The following is a 22,873-nucleotide window of genomic DNA, read 5'->3' as shown; positions in this document are numbered from 1 at the left end:
AACCCTTTCGTGATATTTCTTCCAGGCCTTTTCATTTTCATATGCCAATTTCCGGGCAGCCTTGTGGGATTTAAACATCAACTTCGACATGTTGCGAAATTCATTGAGAACCTCCCTGATTGATGCAGTCACATTGGAGGATTCAGGGGGGCGACTCTCAAGATCGCTGAGAGACGGTTCGGATGGAATGGAGCGCTTGCTTTTCTTACCCGAAACTCCTCCTCCTTTAATCATCGAAACCTTGTTCTCAACACTTTCATTAGATAAATCAACCTTAAAATACTCAAAGATACATGTGAGGAACATTCCATAAGGAAGATTAGCCTTTTTAGTACTCTTAACTGGTTCCTACATATGACGTATCATAATATAAGCAAATGAAATTGGAGAAGAAGTAATAAGAGCAAAAAGAATAATAGAGTCAGAAACTGTTACTCTATGGTGAGAACCACTTTGTGGAGTGAGGATGTGAGTGATGATACGGTGCAATAGAGAGTTCTCAGGACCGAGTGCTCTATGGGTTGGAATTAATCCATCTAATCCAGAAAGATTTGCACAGATGTGTTGCAAGACAGTTTGCTGTGCGACTCCAACTTGATCATCCCATTTGTCAATCATGTAAACTTTTGGTCCTTCATCCTCGTACCCAAGAGCAGCGCCTATGGTTTGAGGATTGAGAGTCATGTAAACATGCTTGACGTAAGAGTGAATTGAGCCATCTATCAAACGCATGTTTGCATAGAATTTTCAGACCAGCCCCGGGTAAACAAGTTTCTGAATGTGAACCAGTGGAGTCCACTTCAGAGCATCGAACAGAGAAGAAAAGTCGATTCCTTTGGTGGCCAGATTTTCAAGATTTACCAAATATGAGGGGCAGAGATGACGTTTCAGCAGAACCTCTTTGTGGAATTCGAAGAAGGCACAAGAGTAGAACCGAGAGGGATCAAAATGTGAGTGAGTTTTGTGGAATTTGTTCTTGAACTCTAGCGATTCCAAATTTGCGGGTTCTCTAGTATCATGTAACACAAAGCTTTTCTTCTTCTGAGAACTTTTGCATATGGAGTGGATTTCTTGGGTGGTGATGGAGGGGGTGAAGTGTGTGATTCCTCTTCATCTTCTTCAACACTTGGTTGCTTGTTCTTTCCAGTCTTTCCTCTCCCTGAAGTTTTCTGAGCAACGACTTTCCGGCGCATAGTTTCAGTCTTTTTGGAGGGGGTGTTTGAGTAGAAGAGGATGTTGAATGAAGATGGATATGGGTGTGAGTCTGAGGTGATGAAAAAGGTGGATTTTTAGGAATGGGGGTTCGGCCACTTCTTCTAAGTGCCATTTTCTTTTTCATGGTGAGCGAAAAGAATGGGGGTGGAAGATGAAGTGATGTCCGAAGGTGTGGTGAGTGGAGGGAGGTTAGAGGGCATTAAATGTTGATGGGAAAGAGAAGATGGGGAAGTTAATGACCATTATGGCGCGGTTATTAACCAAAGGAGGTTTCAAAAACTGAAAGGGGAGTTTTCTTGAATCAAGGGATTAGTTGGAAGGAAAGATTTGATTTGACAACATGCTTCTTCCAACAAGATTTGAAAAGACAACCAAGGAATTTTGTGATTTTATTTTTTAAAGAAAGAGTAACTAACTAAACTGTCATGGTGGGGTCAGAAACTATTAGGTGGGGCCCATAAAAATTTAATTCTGCGTTGCCTCCCCCTTGATCATAGCTCCTCCATCATGCCTGCATTTTTATCTCGTCCAAACCTACGAGACAAAACTGAACAGAGATAAATATTCATAAATTATCAATGGAACTTAAATCAAACATTCCCAAACTTTTTCTTAAGGTGTAGAATCTGTCTTCACAGAGGGGTTTTGTAAAAATATCAGCAATTTGGTCTTCAGATTTTACAAATTGAATATCAATAGTACCCTTTTGCACATGCTCTCTAATAAAATGATATTTTATCTCAATGTGCTTGGTTCTTGAGTGCAGAACAGGATTCTTTGAAATGTTTATAGCACTCATATTATCACAAAATAAGGGTATACTATTGATTTTTAATTTGTAATCTTCTAATTGTGTTTTTAACCAAATTAATTGAGAGCAACATGCAAATGTGGAAATATATTCTGCTTCAGCTGTGGATAAAGCCACTGTGGCTTGCTTCTTGCTTGACCACATGTTAAGTGAGCTTCCAAGGAAGAAACACATGCCGGATGTGCTCCGTCTATCCACTCTATCTCCTGCAAAATCTGCATCACAAAACCCTACTGCATAAAAGTCATCAGATTTAGGATACCACAAGCCATAATCACAAGTTCCCTTAATGTATCTAATGATGCATTTAACAGCCGTAAGATGAGATTCTTTTGGGTGAGATTGAAACCTTGAGCACACACCCACACTTTGAACAATATTCGGTCTAGAGGAGGTAAGGTACATGAGTGAACCTATCATTCCCCTATACCTTGTTTCATCCACATCTTGGCCATCATCATCCTTTTCAAGTTTTGTGTTAGGATGCATTGGTGTACCCATTGATTTGGAATTTTCTAGGTCAAACTTTTTGATAAGTTCTTTTGCATACTTTCCTTGATGAATAAAAGTACCACTAGGAGTTTGTTTGATTTGGAGGCCAAGAAAGAAAGTTAGCTATCCCATTAAACTCATTTCAAACTCACTAGTCATAAGTTTTCCAAACTCTTCACATAAAGATACATTGGCCGATCCAAATACAATGTCATCAACATAAACTTGAACAAGGAGTATATCATCATTAGATGCTTTAATAAATAAAGTAATGTCGGTGGTACCCCTTTGAAAAAGATTTTCCAACAAGAAGGCACTAAGCCTTTCATACCAAGCTCTTGGAGCTTGTCTAAGACCATAAAGAGCCTTAGTTAATTTGAAAACATGATTTGGAAACTTTTTATCCTCAAAACCGGGGGGTTTTGCCACATATACTTCTCTATCAATAAAGCCATTAAGGAAAGCACATTTAACATCCATTTGAAATATTTTGAAGCCCTTATGGGCAGCATAGGCAAGAAGCAACCTAATTGCTTCCATTCTAGCTACCGGAGCAAAAGACTCATCAAAATCTATTCCCTCTTCTTGATCGTAACCTTGGGCCACTAATCTAGCCTTGTTACGAACAACTTGTCCATCCTCACCAAGTTTATTTTTAAAAACCCACTTAGTACCCGTTACCTTCTTACCATCCGGATGAGGTACTAGTGTCCAAACCTCATTCTTGTCAAATTGAGCAAGCTCCTCTTGCATGGCCTTGACCCAAGATGGATCTTCAAGAGCTTGTTTGACATTGTTGGGCTCCATTTGTGATAAGAGAGCAAAGTTGCTAGGTTCGGTTTGCCTTTTGGTGGAGGATCTTGTTGTAACTCCTTGAGAGAGATCACCGATGATGAAGTCATGAGGATAACCCCTCATAGACTTCCATTCTCTGGGCTTTCTAAGTGGTGTTGAGCTTTGATGAACTTCTGGTGGTCTTACTGTTTCAGTTTCTCGTGCCTACTCAGGAGACAGAATGAAAATGTCTCCTCCAATCTGACGAGACAAAACTGGACTGACAGATTCCTCATGTTGAACAGATTTGGGATTTTCTTTGCTTGTTCCAGCTTCTTCACTATCTGAATCATTATCTATCACAGTATTGGGAATTAATTTAGAATCACAAAAAGTAATATGTATGGATTCCTCTATAGTTCTATACTCTTTGAGATAAACTCTATAGGCCTTGCTTGTGGTGGAATATCCAACAGACATTCCTTCATAGGATTTTGGATCAAACTTTCCAAAGTTTTCCTTATTGTTAAGTACAAAGCATTTGCATCTAAAAACATGAAAGTACTTAAGATTTGGAGGGGTTCCTTTCCATAGCTCATAAGGGGTTTCCTTTAACCCTTTTCTAATGATTGTCCTATTCAAAATGTAACAAGCTGTATTCACAGCTTCAGTCCATAAAGATTTAGGAATCTCATTCTCACAAAGCATGGCCCTAGTCATCTCTTGAAGGCTTCTATTCCTTCTCTCAACTACCCCATTTTGTTGAGGTGTTCTAGGGCATGAAAAGTTATGAGAAATTCCTAAGTCATCATAGAATTTTTCAAAATCTTGATTTTCAAATTCTCTTCCGTGATCACTTTTCAAATGAGCAATTTTTAAATCTTTTTCATTTTGAATTTTCTTGCAAAGGGTTGAGAAAGCATGAAAGGCATCATTTTTATGAGCAAGGAAAAGTACCCAACCAAATCTAGAGTAATCATCTACCACCACAAGGCCATAGTGTTTTCCTCCTAAACTTTGAGTTCTAGTAGGACCAAAAAGATCAATATGTAACATTTCCAATGGCCTTTTGGTTGAGATTCCATCTTTTGATTTAAAAGAGGATTTTACTTGTTTGCCCAATTGGCAAGCATCACAAGTAAGATCCTTATCAAACTTGATGTTTGGAATTCCTCTAACCAAATTCTTTTTGACTAGCTTAGAAATTTGGTACATGCTAGCATGACCCAACTTTCTATGCCAAAGCCATTTTTCAGATTTAAAAGATGTAAAACATGTCACATTTTGTTCCTTTAACTCCTCAAGAGTTAATCCATACACATTGTTACATCTTTTGGCTTCAAATAAAATATCTCCAGTTTTCTCACAAATAACTAAACAAACAAACTTCTTAAAAACAACTTCAAAACCTAAATCACACAATTGACTAACACTAAGTAAATTATGTTTCAAGCCATGTACAAGAAGAACATCATTTATACAAGATGAGAAATTTTTACCAACTTTCCCAACAGCCACTATTTTTCCTTTTGCATCATCACCAAAAGTGACAAGTCCTCCATCATATTCATCAAGCTTTATGAAGAAGGTTGCCTTTCCGGTCATATGCCTAGAACATCCGCTGTCCATATACCACATATTCTCCTTCCTTTTGGATGCTAGGCATACCTACAAAACAAGCTTAAGTGACCTTAGGTATCCAAATTTTCTTGGATCCTTTCACGTTAAACCATCTCCTATGTCCTAAGCCATTGTAATAAAAAAAACTTTACAAACTTTATCACCAATCATTCTTTCACCGAAGAAACATTGAATAGGAAAGTGTCCATTTCGATTGCATAGCCTACAAAATCTTGGAGTTGCTATTTTGTTAAAGTAGGTGGAGTCTTGATACCTTGTATCATTTGAAGATGAAGCAATGTTTTCAAAATGAGATTTTTCAGATTTATAAAACCCCAACCCAGCCTTATCAAAAAGTGGTTTTTGACTAGCCAATATTTGATTTAAATTTTCTGAACTTTGAGTAAACTTGGCTAAATCATTTTCAAGATTTCTAATCTTTTTCAGCAACTCTTCATTCTCCTTAAAACAATTTACATAGGCAACAACAGAATGGTTACTTTCACAACTTCTAAGTTGGGCTTTTAACTGCTTATTTTCTTCAACAAGATCACAAGCAGTTTCGGCCTCCCTTACTTTATCTTTAAGAAAACTGTTTTCAGCTCTAAGAATGATGATTTGTTGTTCAAGTTCTTGATTTTCCAGCAGAAAATATCTTATTTTTTCAGAAAGGTGGTCTATCATAAGATGAAGATCTTCAGTGTTAGGGTTATGAAAGACTACCTGATCTATGTGATCTGCCATGAAACATGGTTGTGACTTGGTCTCGGTTTCTTCATCATCATCATCTGAGTCATTTTCCAAGTCTTCCCATGAAGCCATCAGTCCCTTCTTCTTTCCTCTTTTCGGCTTCTCCTCCTTCTTTAACTTGGGACAATCAGATTTGAAATGCCCCATTTCTTTGCAGTTGTAACAGGTTACTTTGCTAAGGTCTTTCTTCGCTTTCCTTGAGCTGCTGCCTTTTCCTTTGAGCTTCATCATTTTCCTGAATTTTTTGGCAAATAACACAAATTCATGTTCAGAGGAGTTATCACTGGATTCATCATCCAGAGGGTTAGTCATAGAAGAAAAAGCAATTCCTTTCCTTTTTGAATCTTTTTTCAAATAGGTGTTTTCAAAAGCAAGAAGATTTTCTCTCAAGTTATCACAAGTCATGGAGTCTAAGCTACTGCTCTCAGAGATAATTAAAGCTTTTGTTTCCCACTCTTTTGTGAGACATCTCAGCACTCTCCTCACAAGCACAGAATCAGGATATGTAATTCTCAGAGCATCTAAGCCAACAATGATGATGTTGAATCGTTCAAACAGCTCATCAATATACTCTCCTTCCTTCATTGCAAACATTTCATACTCTCTATTCAACATATCTGTCCGAGTCTTCTTTACAATGGTGGTTTCTTTATGAGTGATTTGTAATTTGTCCCAGATTTCCTTTGCCATTGTGCATCGTAATACCCGTCGGTACTCCTCGAAGCTGATAGCACAGTTGAGCAGATTTACTGCCTTGGCATTTAACTCCACCTTCTTCCTATCTTCCTCGGTCCAGCTTGCTTCTGGTTTGAGAGTGACTATTCCTTCAGCACTTGTGTTAGATGGAAATTGAAGGCCTTCCAAGATGATCTTCCAAAGTCTGTAGTCTACTGCTTGCACAAAGATCTTCATTCTCTCTTTCCAATAGGTATAGTTTTTTCCATTGAAAAGAGGCGGTCTGTTGCCTGACTGTCCTTCTATAAGATTGTAGGACACCAGATTAGAGCCACTGCTTTCTGTCATTTGGATCTTTTCTCCAAGCTGCAAAGCTTGATCTCTTTGAGACCAAGCTCTGATACCAATTTGATGGTTTCAGTGGCTAAGAGAAGGGGGGGTTGAATCTTAGCTCCCTTTTTTGCTTGATAACACTTGCTGAGCTTTGAGGAGACTTTTCTGTTTTTATCTCGTCCCTAGCCACGAGACTTTTTACTTTTGTCTCGTCACTTGGGACGAGCTATTTTTGGTTTTAGCTCCTGTGCAGTAGAAAACAGAAATGGCAAAGTAGAGAGAGAAGATTACACCCAGATATATCCTGGTTCAGCTGCTAAGTGCCATGCAGCCTACATCCAGTCTCCATCACAACAATGATAGAATTTCACTATAATCAATCTGATTAAAAACTGTAAAGTGCTAACCCAACTTACAAGGGGATTCCTACAGAATCATGAAACACAACATAGATGAACAAAGGAACTCTAAGACATCTATGACTTTTTCTTTTAATTTTGCACTCTCTGCCTTTTTCTGCTCTATGGCTTTTTCATACAAACCTCACTATTTGCCTTTTTCTATGAGACTCAAGACATGACAAAATTAAACAGAAAAATTACAAAACAGAATACATTGAAGGAGAAGAAAAACCGCTAGCTTAGGTAGCTCTGAGACTTCTGTGCCTTGCACTCTCAGATCTTACTCCTTGCTCCAAACAGTGGTTGTTCACTCTTTTTGTAGAAGAGGGAAGCCTCCACACTTGAAGCCAAAACCCAAGCTTAACTTCTTTTCCTTCACACATAACCGGTTCGGCCACACAGAGAGAGAAGAGATAACCATGCAAAAACCAACATGCAATTACCTCTAGTCCTTCCTTGATCATCACTCTTCATCAATCTGAGCTCTCCATCCTTGGCTTGCTCTCCAAGATAGATTTCTGGCCCTTGATGCTTCATGATGATGATGGCTTCATCTGCTTTAATCTCTGCCTCTACCGTCACTTCGCCACTCTAGCTACTTCCTGTGGTGGTTGAGCAGAATCAAAGACAAGCCATGCCTCCAAGAATCTCACCTTGCTGGCCGAATCTTCTTCTTCCTTTTTGAGCATGAAGAGCTCAAGATTACCTCACCAAATCTAACCATATTTGGTGAATATCTTAGCCACAGCATACTTTTATTTTGGTATGTTTTCTTGCCATCATTGTGATGGTCTTGTAGAGTGTTCTTCCTCCACCTCGGTAGCTCCATTTTGCTTTCATGGTTTCCTGGTTAATGACCGAAGAGGAGAAAGAGAGTTGAGAGAGAAGAAAGAGAAATTGAACATTAACTAATGTAATTTGATAAAGCAAAAAATAAATGTCCACTTTCCTTTACTGAGCAATATGTATCCTAATGATACCCATCAAATCAAAGTCACTCATATTCTCTCTCATAGTTCCCATGCAATAAATGGCAATTGAATGAATTTTGGAATCCATCACATGTTTGAATTCTTGGATCCGTTGAAAGCAATTTTGCTTTCTTTCTTCTTTGGTTTCGGATCATGCATGAAGAACTTTCATCAAATATAAAATTGGGCTTGGTTGCAACAACATTTAGTCTGGCCCAATAATAACATTTGCTTTCCTGATAGATTTTAGATCAAGCATTGGATCTTAAGCATATAACATAATTGGGCTTGAAGCAACCAAAATCATTCTGACCCAAGAAAATTATTCAGCCACAAGAAACTAACTCATATTAATGCTGAATATTTTAACCATTGGGCTAGCAACATTTTTTTTATTTCGGCCCAATTTAAAACCTGCAAAAAAATTATTAATAATCATATGTTAAATGAGAATCAAATTAATAATTTTGTTAATCAAATATTTCAATAATGTTTGTTCATCATCAAAATTAAATTTGAGTTTTCCAAACTCATCACAATCGAAACGTCTCTCTCTTTATATATATATATATATATATATATATATATATATATATATATATATATATATATATATTAGTAAATAATTATTTAGAAATTTATTTCTCATATAATTAGAAACTAACTCTTACTGATATTCATTGTTGAGAAAGTTCTTTCAATTAATGCAATTGCTACGTTAAAAACTAAAGCTAATTTCAAAAGATGACTTTGAGTCGACTTCTAAGAAAAAAATACCAATTTCATTTAAATTGAGAATTGATCATTCTAATTGACATCTAATATAAAATTCTTAAATTGATTATTAAGTACCAAAAGTTGAGCAAAAAATTATTGTGAAGTCAAATTTAATAATTGAATGGGAATAAATAAATATTATTCATATAGTAAAAAGTACTTGTTCGGATCCGAGTTCTGTTGAGTGAAACCCGTTTTAGTGGTAACGGATCATAGCCCCCAAGGTTGACTTGTTCGGACTGACGATAGGTCAAGCTTTATAGGTATGGCTCGGAATAGTTGAAATTGGATGTGAGCTCGACTTGTTTTTACGGGACCTAGCTATAACAGGTTAAGCTTCAGAGGTATAGCTCGGATTCGAGAATGGTTAAAGCCCCCAAGCTGAACCTGGTTATTGCAAAGATTTGAAAAATAGGTCAATTTTTAATGCATTTTTGGCGGTTAATTGTGGATATGAAAAGTTTTCCTTAAAGAGAGAGTGTTGTGTGAAAAGACGTTTGCAGTTAATGCGTCTGGGGAAACGGAGCGGTTATCATTGATGTTTGCTTGATTTGTGGGTTGATTTTTTGATCGACGGTGCCTGCCCGTCTGAAGGTGTATGAAGTGGGTTATTGGGTGGGGTTTTGTTATTGTTAGTGTATCTTATTGCATGCTTTGTTTATTGGATGAAGATTGACAGGAAAGGTTAGTATTTCCTTTGCTTGCTTTATTGTGTTATTTTGTGTTTCTGGGTTTTGTTGCTGTAATGAAGAAAGGGAAAAAGGTGTTGAAGAAGAATGTTAGTAGTCAGAATCTTCAAAAGGAGGATAAAGACGTTGATAAGATAGTAGAAGAGGTGTTTGTGTGGGATTCGCGTGATCCTATTTCCTAGGTCGCAGATTCGGTGAAAAGTTAGGCGTCAGTCTTTGATGATGAGCGTAGTGTGTCGTAGTTAGGTTCTCCTTCTTTGTGGGTTAGGGAGGGGTCAGGCATTAGTATTAGGTTCTTGGTTTGTTCTACTGACGATCATTTTTTTCATCGTAAGGATAGCTTCGAGTTCTTTTATATGTACAGCTGCGTGTTTGTAGAGTTGGGCGTTAGGTTTCCTTTTACGGAGTTTGAGTGTGGGGTTATGATGCAACTGAAGTGCGCTCCCTCGCAGTTACATCCAAACTCGTGGGTGTTTGTTAGGGCATTTGAAATTTTGATGGATTGTCTTGGGTTGGAGCCATCGCTTGAAGTATTTGTTGCCTTGTTTCAATGTAAAGGTGTTAAAAGGGGGGTGTTGGTTGAATTTGGCCAGTATTCTTGGGTGTGCTATTTTTAGTCTCTATAGGTTCTCATATAAAGGATTTAAGTCAATGTTTGTGAAAATTGGTGTTGTTGAGGGTGAATTTCCCTGGTATGTCATTGAGTGTATGTTAGAAAGGTTCCCTCTGTTTTGGGTTCCGAGGCCTAGGCAGATTCTAGGGATGGAGGCAATGGAGTATATGAATGAGATGGTTGTTGAATTTTTGGTGAATCATATATCATCTTCTGATTTGTTATCTGTTGTTGAAATGCCTGATTTGGAATCTGATAAAGCGTACTATTAGAGTATATAGGTATCTTGTAACACCCCACTACATACATAGAGTTTTACGCTTAAGTCGTAGAACAGGGGTAGTGTGGTGTTACAGACCTCTAAACAGAAAATATTTACTTATAATAGGGGAAAACATAGTATACTAGAAGCCTTGAAAAACGGATAAAACAAAATTGCAAAATAAAAAGCGCAACACTCAAGTAACGGAATTACTTGCGTGCTAAGAAACCTAAGGGTTGGAGATATGAATAAGCGAAAGAGTAACAAGAGCGCCAAGAATATATTGAAACTAGCTCCTGATTCAACCTGCGAAGCCAAGGCTGGCCGGAGAATATTTACATATATATACATAAGTATCCCAAATACCCAAAATACAGAAACAAGTCCCTAACTCTCCTGTAACCTCTATGAGAAACAAAATAATCAAGTTTCTTGAAGAGCAAGCTAGTACATATATACATACATATATAAATTGAAAACCCAAAATAACCCGGGGACTACTCCATTTCAAGAAAATCCAGACGCCTAGCGAGGAGCCTCTCGACCTGCATCTGAAAACAACAACACAGTATGGGGTGAGAACCGGAGGTTCTCAGCATGGTAAAGGTGCTACGCGTATAATAAATAAGGTCATGGGAATGCCAGAGGCAATCTTAGAACTCTGTCATACAATTGTAAAACTTTATTTCTAAGCAGAAGCCATAAAAAGGGGTAGGTAATCTAAGCATTCCTAAACTTACTCACTTTTAAACCTAACATAAACACCAAACCATTCCACCCTTCCTCCGCTCCTCCATCATCCATGATTTAGCAGAGACAAACAACCAAACAAATTCACGCACAAGTAGAAAATAGATAGTGCAAATAACAAATATAAAAATTAGCAGGATATATGTTCAATTAGACAATCCCAAGTAATGCACAACAGATAAACAAACAAGATGCATATGATGCATGCTTGTCCTATGGCTGATGAGGCTCATCTGTTGGTTATCCAGTCAACTCGACAAGTCCGAAAATCTTAGACTGTCCCCCATTGCACATCCCCATGTGTCTATGCATAGATTTCACATAAATTTATCATTTAATTATTCATTCATATATCACTCAATGGGGGATATCCATACCCGAAAACTTATACGTGTCCGGTCACCCTTACGACGTAGGGTCAACAGAGTATTGAGTTTCGATCTGGAACACGTGGTGGCAAGCCACGGTTCTGTTACCCAGGGAAACTCGTGTCTCAGATATCATCATTTCATAAGCCTTTTAATATTCATAATCATTGTATAATCATTCATCAAATCCATGGCATTATAACCTCATTTAACATCCATATCTTCTTCGTATAACTCATCATTTTGCCTCTTACTTCACTCCCAAGTTACCTTAAATTCCTAACTTCCGCTAGTTACTAAGCTTACCAGTAAAATCTAAGGTTAACAGGGCAAAAATAGGGGTTTAGGGGTTCAAAACCATGTTCAGATCACAAAAACACAGGTGCTGGAAAAACAGAGTGTGTACGTACACACACATATGTGCGTGCACACAGCTTAAAAAGAAAATAGAATGTGTGCGTGCGCACACCAGCAAGGGATTACTTGGTGTGCATGCGCCTCACTCCCTGCGAGCGCCACCAACAGAAAGCCTATCCTGGTGTATGCGTGCGCAGAAGGGCGTGCGTATGCACCCTTTCTGAAAAATACTAGGTGTGCGTGCGCACAAAGGCGTGCATATGCACAAGTAAAGTTTCTGCTTCAGTTGGGTTCGTGCGCACAACAGTGTGCATGGGTGATGAGCGGATAATTTATACGCTTTTTGGCATTATTTTCACATAGTTTTCAGTATAATTTAGTTAGTTTTTAGTATATTTTTATTAGTTTTTAAATAAAATTCACATTTCTGGACTTTACTATGAGTTTGTGTGTTTTTTTGTGATTTCAGGTGATTTCTGGCTGAAATTGAGAGACTTGAGCAAAAATCAGATTCAGAGGTTGAAGAAGGACTGCAGATGCTGTTGGATTCTGACCTCCCTACACTCAAAGTAGATTTTCTAGAGCTACAGAACTCCAAATGGCGCGCTCTCAATTGCGTTGGAAAGTAGACATCCAGGGCTTTCCAGAAATATATAATAGTTTATACTTTGATTAAGGATAGATGATGTAAACTGGCATTGAACGCCAGTTCCATGCTACATTCTGGAGTTAAACGCCAGAAACAGGTTGCAAAGTGGAGTTAAATGCCAGAAACAGGTTACAAACTGGCGTTCAACTCCAAGAAAGACCTCTACACATGTAAAGCTCAATGCTCAGCCCAAGCACACACCAAGTAGGCTCCAGAAGTGGATTTCTGCATCATTTACTCAATTCTGCAAACCCTAGTAACTAGTTTAGTATAAATAGGACTTTTTACTATCTTTGGAGAGATCTTGGATTAGTTTTTATGCTATCTTAGACTTTTGTGAGGGCTGGCCATTCGGCCATGCCTGAACAGTTATCACTTGTGTATTTTCAACGGTAGAGTTTCTACACACCATAGATTAAGGTGTGGAGCTCTGCTGTTCCTCAAAGATTAATGCAAAGTACTACTATTTTTCTATTCAATTCAACTTATTCCGCTTCTAAGATATTCATTCGCACTTCAATATGATGGATGTGATGATCGTGACAGTCATTATCATTCTCAACTTATGAACGCGTGCCTGACAACCACTTCCGTTTTACCTTAGATTGAATGGATATCTCTTGGATATCTAATACAGGGGACCGAGTCCGAGTTATTAGTGTCTTCGTGGTATAAGTTAGAACCCATGGACGGCCATTCTTGAGAATCCGGAAAGTCTAAACCTTGTCTGTGGTATTCCGAGTAGGATTCAGGGATTGAATGACTGTGACGAGCTTCAAACTCGCGAGTGCTGGGCGTAGTGACAGACGCAAAAGGATCAATGGATCCTATTCCCGACAGATGATTAGCCATGCAGTGACAGCGCATTGGACCATTTTCACTGAGAGGACAGGTGGCCATTGACAACGGTGATGCCTAACATACAACTTGCCATGGAAAGGAGTAGGAAGGATTGGATGAAGACAGCAGGAAAGCAGAGGTTCAGAGGGACGAAAGCATCTCTATACGCTTATCTGAAATTCTCACCAATGAATTACATAAGTACCACTATCCTATTTTATATTTTATTTATCTTTTTATTATCACTTCACCATAACCATTTGAATCCGCCTGACTGAGATTTACAAGGTAACCATAGCTTGCTTCAAGCCGACAATCTCCGTGGGATCGACCCTTACTCACGTAAGGTTTATTACTTGGACGACCCAGTGCACTTGCTGGTTAGTTGTACGAAGTTGTGAAACAGAATTAAGAACATGAACGTGCGCATTGAGTTTTTAGTGCCGTTACCAAGGAAGGAATGATCACGATTTCGCACACCAAGTTTTTGGCGCCGTTGCCAGGGATTGTTCGAGTTTGGACAACTGACGGTTCATCTTGTTGCTCAGATTAGGTAATTTTATTTTAATTTTAAGCTTTTTATTTCTTATTTTCGAAAATAATACAAAAAAAATATTTTTCTGCTTTTTCGTTTTTCCCAATTAATTTTCGAAAAATACAAAAAAAAATTACAAAATAATAAAACCAAAAATATTTTGTGTTTCTTGTTTGAGTCTAGAGTCAAGTTTTAAGTTTGGTGTCAATTGCATCTTTTTAATTTTCTAAAAATTATTTTCGAAAATCCATGCATTGCATTCTTCATGATCTTCAAGTTGTTCTTGGCCAGTCTTCTTGTTTGATCTTCATATTTTCTTGTTTTGTGTCTTTTCTTGTTTTTCATATGCATTCTTGAAACATTAATGCCTAAAGAATAAAAATTTTTAAGTTTGGTGTCTTGCATGTTTTCTTTTCTTGAAAAATTTTCAAAATAAGTTCTTGGTGTTCATCTTGACATTCAAAGTGTTCTTGGTGTTCATCTTGACATTCATAGTATTTTTGCATGCATTTTTGGTTTTGATCTTAATTCTTCATGTTTTGTTTCATTCTTGTTTTTTAATGAAAAAAAAAAGAGAAAAATATCAAAAAGATATCTTTTCCTTTTTTCTCTTTCATCATTAAAAATTCAAAAATAAAAAAATATCTTTCCCTTTTTCTTCTCATCAAATTCGAAAATTTGAGTTGACTTTTTCAAAAATTTTTAAAATTCAATTGTTTCTTATGAGTCAATTCAAATTTTCAATTTGAAAATCTTATCTTTTTCAAAATCTTTTTCAAAAATCAAGTCTTTTTCATTTTTCTTTCATAATTTTCGAAAATTCCAAATTAATTTTCAAAAATATTTTCTTATTTTGTTTCATAATTTCAAATCTTTACTAACAATTAATGTGATTGATTCAAAAATATTAAATTTGTTACTTGCCTAACAAGAAAGGTTCGAATTTTAAATTTTAAAATCAAATCTTTTTGTCAAGTAATCAACTTTAATTTTCAAAATCATATCTTTTTAATTTTTCAATCATATCTTTTTGATTGCTAATTTCAAATTCATTTTCAAAATCAAATCTTTTTAAATTTTTTTTTCAAATCTTTTTCAAAATAAATTTCAATCACATCTTTTTCAAAATCAATTTTAAAATCTTTTCTAACTTCTTATCTTTTCAAATTTGATTTTCAAATCCTTTTCAATCAATCTTATCTTTTTGTTTCAATTATATCTTTTTCAAAACTACCTAACTAACTCTCTCTTTCTAATTTTCAAAAATACCTTCCTTCTTTTTCAAAATTCCTCTTTAATTAACTAATTGTTTTAAACTTTAATTTAATTTAATTTCATTTTTCTTTTTAAATTTTCGAATTTCAATTTTAATTTTAAATTAAAACCAAAACTATTTTTCTTTTCTTTTCAACTATTTTCGAATTCTTCTCCTTCATCTCCTTCTATTTATTTATTCATCTACTAACACTTCTCTTCCACCCAAAATTCGAACACCATCTTCCTCTCTTTGTTCGAGTTTTTCTCTTCTCCTTCTTACATTCTTCTCTTCTTATAGTCACATAAAGGAATCTCTATACTGTGACATAGAGGATTCCATATTTTCTTTTGTGTTCTCTTCTTTTTCATATGAGCAGGAACAAGGATAAGAACATTCTTCTGGAAGCTGATCCTGAACCTGAAAGAACTCTGAAGAGGAAGCTAAGGGAAGCTAAAGCACAACTCTCTGGAGAAAATCTGATAGAAATTTTTGAAAAAGAAGACAACATGGCCGAAAATAATAACAATGCAAGGAAGATGCTTGGTGACTTTACTACACCAAATTCCAATTTACATGGAAGAAGCATCTCAATCCCTGCCATTGGAGCAAACAATTTTGAGCTGAAATCTCAATTAGTTTCTCTGATGCAACAGAACTGCAAGTTTCATGGACTTCCATCTGAAGACCCTTTTCAGTTCTTAACTAAATTCTTGCAGATCTGTGATACTGTTAAGACCAATGGGGTTGATCCCGAGGTCTACAGGCTTATGCTCTTCCTGTTTGCTGTAAGAGATAAAGCTAGAATATGGTTGGACTCTCAACCTAAAGACAGCCTGAACTCTTGGGATAAGCTGGTCACGGCTTTCTTAGCCAAATTCTTTCCTCCTCAAAAGCTTAGCAAGCTTAGAGTGGATGTTCAAACCTTTAGACAAAAGGAAGGTGAATCCCTCTATGAAGCTTGGGAGACATACAAGGAACTGACCAAAAAGTGTCCTTCTGACATGCTTTCAGAATGGACCATCCTGGATATATTCTATGATGGTCTGTCTGAATTATCAAAGATGTCATTGGACCATTCTGCAGGTGGATCCATTCACCTAAAGAAAACGCCTGCAGAAGCTCAAGAACTCATTGACATGGTTGCAAATAACCAGTTCATGTACACTTCTAAAAGGAATCCTGTGAGTAATGGGACGCCTCAGAGGAAAGGAGTTCTTGAAATTGATACTCTGAATGCCATATTGGCTCAGAATAAAATATTGACTCAGCAAGTCAATATGATCTCTCAGAGTCTGAATGGATTGAAGGAATCATCCAACAGTACTAAAGAGATATCTTCTGAAGAAGAAGCTTATGATCCTGAGAACCCTACAATAGCAGAGGTGAATTACATGGGTGAACCTTATGGAAACACCTATAATCCCTCATGGAGAAATCATCCAAATTTCTCATGGAAGGATCAACAAAAGCCTCAACAAGGCTTTAATAATGGTGGAAGAAATGGGTTTAGCAATAGCAAGCCTTTTCCATCATCCATTCAGCAACAGCCAGAGAATTATGAGCAGAATCCATCTAGCTTAGCAAATATAGTCTCTGATCTATCTAAGGCCACTGTAAGTTTCATGAATGAAACAAGGTCCTCCATTAGGAATTTAGAGGCACAAGTGGGCCAGCTGAGTAAAAGAGTCACTGAAACTCTCCTACTACTCTCCCAAGCAATACAGAAGAAAATCCAAAGAGAGAGTGCAAGGCCATTGATTTAACCATCATGGCCGAACCTACAAGGGAGGGAGAGAACGTGAATCCCAGTGAGGAAGACCTCCTGGGATGTCCAGTGATCAACAAAGAGTTTCCCTCTGAGGAACCAAAGGAATCTGAGGCTCATCTAGAGACCATAGAGATTCCATTAAACCTCTTTATGCCATTCATGAGCTCTGATGAGTATTCTTCTTCTGAAGAGAATGAAGATGTCACTGAAGAGCAAGTTGCCAAGTACCTTGGTGCAATCATGAAGCTGAATGCCAAATTATTTGGTAATGAGACTTGGGACGATGAACCTCCCTTGCTCATCAATGAACTGAGTGATCTGGATCAACTGACATTGCCTTAAAAGAAACAGGATCCTAGAAAGTTCTTAATACCTTGTACCATAGGCACCATGGCTTTTGAGAAGGCTCAATGTGACCTTGGGTCAGGGATAAACCTCATGCCACTCTCTGTAATGGAGAAACTGGGAATATTTAAGGTGCAAGCTGCTAGAATCTCATTAGAGATGGCAGACAACTCAAGAAAACAGGCTTATGGACAAGTAGAGGACGTACTAGTAAAGGTTGAAGGCCTTTACATCCCTGCTGATTTCATAATCCTGGATACTGGGAAGGATGACGATGAATCCATCATCCTTGGAAGACCCTTCCTAGCCACAACAAGAGCTGTGATTGATGTGGACAGAGGAGAATTGATCCTTCAACTGAATGAGGACAACGTTGTGTTTAAAACTCAAGGATCTCCTTCTGTAACCATGAAAAGGAAGCATGAAAATCTTCTCTCACTGCAGAGTCAACCAAAGCCTCCAAAGTCAAACTCTAAGTTTGGTGTTGAACCCCCACATCCAAACTCTAAGTTTGGTGTTGGGAAGTTCCAACCTTGCTCTGATTATCTGTGAGGCTCCATGAGAGCTCACTGTCAAGCTATTGACATTAAAGAAGCGCTTGTTGGGAGGCAACCCAATGTTATTTAATCATATCTATTTTATTTTCTCTTTGTTATTTCGTGTTTTATTAGGTTGATGATCATGTGAAGTCACAAAAACTACTGAAAAATAAAAAATAAAATGAAAAATAGCATTAAAAATAGCACACCCTGGAGGAGGAGCATACTGGCGTTAAATGCCAGTAAGGAGCATCTGGCTGGCGTTTAACGCCAGAACAGAGCATGAAACTGGCGTTAAACGCCAGAAACAAGCAGCAGTCTGGCGTTTAAACGCCAGGATTGCACCCAGAGGAAAGCTGGCGTTAAACGCTAGAAACAAGCATCAGACTGGCGTTTAACGCCAGAAACATGCACCATACTGGCGTTTAACGCCAGAAACATGCTACAGTCTGGCGTTAAACGCCAGGATTGCATATATAGGGTGTTTTACACGTCTAAAAGGTGCAGGAATGAGAAATCCTCAAACACCTCAAGATCTGTGGACCCGACAGGATTCCCTCAAGATCTGTGAACCCCACAGGATCCCCACCTACTTCTTCTCTCCTCTTCACACATTTCCATAACTCTCTTCCCCAAATACCCCTCACCAATCAACTCAATCACTTTTCCCCATCACCTCTTCACCAATCACATCCATCCTCTCTTCCCCAAAAACCCCACCTACCTTTAAATTCAAAATAATTTCCCTCCCAAACCCAACCCTAAACCCCTCCTCACTCCTATATAAACCCCTCATTCCCCCTTCATTTTCACACAACAAAACCCTCTCTTCTCCCCTTGGCCGAAACCATCTCTCTTTCCTCCATTTTTCTTCTTCTTCTACTTCTTTCTTTCTTTTTTTGCTCGGGGACGAGCAACCATTTTAAGTTTGGTGTGGTAAAAGCATAGCTTTTTGTTTTTCCATAACCATTAATGGCACCTAAGGCCAGAGAAACCTCTAGAAAGAGGAAAGGGAAGGCAATTGCTTTCACCTCTGAGCCATGGGAGATGGAGAGATTCATCTCAAAGGTCCATCAAGACCACTTCTATGAAGTTGTGGCCAAGAAGAAAGTGATCCCTGAGGTTCCTTTCAAGCTAAAAAAGAATGAGTATCCGGAGATCCGACTTGAGATCCAAAGGAGAGGTTGGGAAGTTCTCACTAACCCCATTCAACAAGTCGGGATCCTAATGGTTCAAGAGTTCTATGCAAACGCATGGATCACAAGGAATTATGATCAAAGTGTGAACCCGAATCCAAAGTATTGGCTTACTATGGTTCGGGAGAAATACTTAGATTTCAGTCCGGAAAATGTAAGGCTAGCGTTCAACTTGCCAATGATAGAAGAGAACGCACGCCCCTACACAAGAAGGGTCAACTTTGATCAAAGGTTGGACCAAGTCCTCATAGACATATGTGAGGAAGGAGCTCAATGGAAAATTGACTCAAGAGGCAAGCCGGTTCAACTAAGAAGGCATGACCTCAAACCAGTGGCTAGGGGATGGCTAGAGTTCATTCAACGCTCAATCAATCCTACTAGTAACCGGTCTGAAGTTACTATAGACCGGGCCATCATGATCCATAGTATCATGATTGGAGAGGAGGTGGAAGTTCATGACATTATACCTCAAGAACTTTACAAGGTGGCTGATAAGTCCTCCACTTAGGCAAGGTGATGAGTGGATAATTTATACGCTTTTTGGCATTGTTTTTAGTATGTTTTTAGTAGGATCTAGTTACTTTTAGGGATGTTTTTATTAGTTTTTATGTTAAATTCAAATTTCTGGACTTTACTATGAGTTTGTGTGTTTTTCAGTGATTTCAGGTAAATTCTGGCTGAAATTGAGGGACTTGAGCAAAAATCAGATTCAGAGGTTGAAGAAGGACTGCTGATGCTGTTGGATTCTGACCTTCCTGCACTCAAAGTAGATTTTCTGGAGTTACAAAACTCAAAATGGCACGCTTCTAATTGCGTTGGAAAGTAGACATCTAGGGCTTTCCAGAAATATATAATAGTCCATACTTTGGCCGAGTTTAGACGATACAAAATGGCGTTGAACACCAGTTCTACGCTACAGTCTGGAGTTAAACGCCAGAAACACGTCACGAACCAGAGTTGAACGCCAAAAACATGTTACAACTTGGCGTTCAACTCTAATAGAAGCCTCTGCACGTGTAAACTTCAAGCTCAGCCCAAGCACACACCAAGTGGGCCCCGGAAGTGGATTTACGCATCAATTACTTACTTTTGTAAACCCTAGTAGCTAGTTTAGTATAAATAGGACTTTTTATTTACATCGAAGGGATCCTTTGATCAGTTTTATGCTATCTTAGACTCTAATGGGGGCTGGCCATTCGGCCATGCCTGGACCATTATCACTTATGTATTTTTTAACGGTAGAGTTTCTACACACCATAGATTAAGGTGTGGAGCTCTGCTGTTCCTCATGATTTAATGCAAAGTACTACTGTTTTTCTATTCAATTCAACTTATTCCGCTTCTAAGATATCCATTCATTCCCAAGAACATGATGAATGTGATGATTATGTGACGCTCATCATCATTCTCACTTATGAACGCGTGCCTGACAAACACTTCCGTTCTACATGCAAACAAGCTAGAATGAATATCTCTTAGATATCTAATACAGGGGACCGAGTCCGAGTTATTAGTATCTTTGTGGTATAAGTTAGAACCCATGGATGGCCATTCCTGAGATCCAGATAGTCTAAACCTTGTCTGTGGTATTCTGAGTAGGATCTGGGAAGGGATGGCTGTGACAAACTTCAAACTCGCGAGTGCTGGGCGTAGTGACAGACGCAAAAGAAGGGTGAATCCTATTCCAGTATGATCGAGAACCTCCAGATGATTAGCCGTGCCGTGACAGAGCATTTGGACCATTTTCACAGAGAGGATGGGATGTAGCCATTGACAACAGTGATGCCCTACATAAAGCTTGCCATGGAAAGAAGTAGGAATGAGTGGATGAAGACAGCAGGAAAGCAGAGGTTCAGAGGAACGAAAGCATCTCTATACGCTTATCTGAAATTCTCACCAATGATTTGCATAAGTATTTCTATCTTTATTTTCTGTTTATTTATTATTATTATTCGAAAACTCCATAACCATTTGATATCTGCCTGACTGAGATTTACAAGATGACCATAGCTTGCTTCATACCAACAATCTCCGTGGGATCGACCCTTACTCACGTAAGGTTTTATTACTTGGACGACCCAGTGCACTTGCTGGTTAGTTGTGCAAAGTTGTGAAGTTATGTTTAGACCATGGTATTGTGCACCAGTTTGTTGGCGCCATTGCCAGGGAGAGAACGAACAACAAATTTTACAACCTGAGTAACAATTTCGCATACCAAGTTTTTGGCGCCGTTGCCGGGGATTGTTCGAGTCTGGACAACTGACGGTTCATCTTGTTGCTCAGATTAGGTAATTTTCTTTTTGTTTTATTTTAAAAAAATTTTCAAAAATCTTTCAAAAATTTCTCATCTGTTTTTGAAAATTATTCTAAATTTTTAAGAATGAATTCTAGTGTTTCATGAAGCATGTTGAAGCCTGGCTGGCTGTAAAGCCATGTCTAATTCTTTTGGACTGTGGCTTCCAACCATCAGTATAGAGGCAAGTTAATTGGAATATCAGCTGTTGCATGCCTGATTTATATCCTAAAGCTGGCTGGCTATTAAGCCATGCCCAACCCTTGGATTGGAGCTTTAGGCCAACATTGAAAGATTCCTGGGATTCTTATTAAAAATTTTGAATTTCTTATTTTCTTTTTCCTATATGTTTTTCGAAAAAAAAAATTAAAAGAAAATACAAAAAAATTTACAAAATCATAAAATCAAAAATATTTTTTTTGTGTTTCTTGTTTGAGTCTTGAGTCAATTTTTAAGTTTGGTGTCAATTGCATATTCACCTTGCTTTTTTCGAAAATTGCATTCATGCATTGCATTCATCGTGATCTTCAAGTTGTTCTTGGCCAGTCTTCTTGTTTGATCTTCATATTTTCTTGTTTTATGTCTTTTCTTGTTTTTCATATGCATTCTTGAATTCTTAGTGTCTAAAAATTAAAAATCTTTAAGTTTAGTGTCTTGCATGTTTTTCTTTTCTTAAAAATTTTCAAAAAATAAGTCTTGATGTTCATCTTGATCTTCAAAGTGTTCTTGGTGTTCATCTTGACATTCATAGTGTTCTTGCATGCATCACATGTTTTGATCCAAAATTTTCATGCATTGAGTCAATTTTGAGTTTTTTTTCTCTTTCATCATTAAAAATTAAAAAATCAAAAAAATATCTTTCCCTTTTTCACTCATAAATTTTCGAAAATTTGAGTTGACTTTTTCAAAACTTTTTAAAATTTAGTTGTTTCTTATGAGTCAAATCAAATTTTCAAATTGAAAATCCTATCTTTTTCAAAAATCATATCTTTTTCATTTTCTTATTTATTTTCAAAAATTTTAAAAATATTTTTCAAAAATCTTTTTCTTAATTTTATCTCATAATTTTCGAAAATATTATCAACAATTAATGTTTTGATTCAAAAAATTTCAAGTTTGTTACTTGCTTGTTAAGAAAGATTCAAACTTTAAGTTCTAGAATCATATCTTGTGATTACTTGTGAGTCAAGCCATTAATTTTGATTTTAAAATTTCAAATCTTTTTCAAACAAATCTCTTTCAATCATATCTTTTCAAACTTTGATTTCAAAATCTTTTTCTAACTTCTTATCTTTTTAAATTTAATTTTCAAATCTTCTTAATTTCTTTTCAATCATATCTTTTTAAATCTTATCTTTTTAAAAAATTTGATTTTAAAATATCTCTTCTAACCTCTTATCTTCTTATCTTTTCAAAATTGAATTTCAAATCTTTTTCAACTAACTAATTGACTTTTTTGTTTGTTTCTTATCTCTTTCAAAACTACCTAACTAACTATCCCTCTCTAATTTTCGAAAATACCCCCCTCTTTTTCAAAAATTCTTTTTAATTAATTAATTATTTTAAATTTTAATTTTAAATTTTTTCCCTTT

General features: G+C 37.1%; 1 protein-coding gene and 1 non-coding gene across 2 annotated transcripts in view; one reads left to right on the top strand and one right to left on the bottom strand.

The window, feature by feature from the left end:
- The first annotated feature begins 866 nt into the window (after window positions 1–866).
- LOC148563729 (uncharacterized) overlaps window positions 867–22,873 on the top strand; it is a 57,157-nt gene continuing 35,150 nt past the window's right edge. The window contains exon 1 of the mRNA XM_088486918.1: window positions 867–954. Within this exon, the coding sequence (XP_088343044.1) occupies window positions 867–954 (88 nt within the window). The remainder of the gene's footprint in view (window positions 955–22,873) is intronic.
- Window positions 16,040–16,147, bottom strand: LOC148563731 (small nucleolar RNA R71). The gene has a single exon (XR_015883992.1). It is a non-coding gene; the product is annotated as a small nucleolar RNA R71 (small nucleolar RNA).

The sequence above is a fragment of the Arachis ipaensis genome, chromosome B5 (genome assembly GCF_059453495.1).
Source record: "Arachis ipaensis isolate K30076 ecotype BB chromosome B5, ASM5945349v1, whole genome shotgun sequence".
Classification (NCBI taxonomy): Eukaryota; Viridiplantae; Streptophyta; class Magnoliopsida; order Fabales; family Fabaceae; genus Arachis; species Arachis ipaensis.
This window is presented reverse-complemented; position numbering and strand designations above follow the sequence as displayed.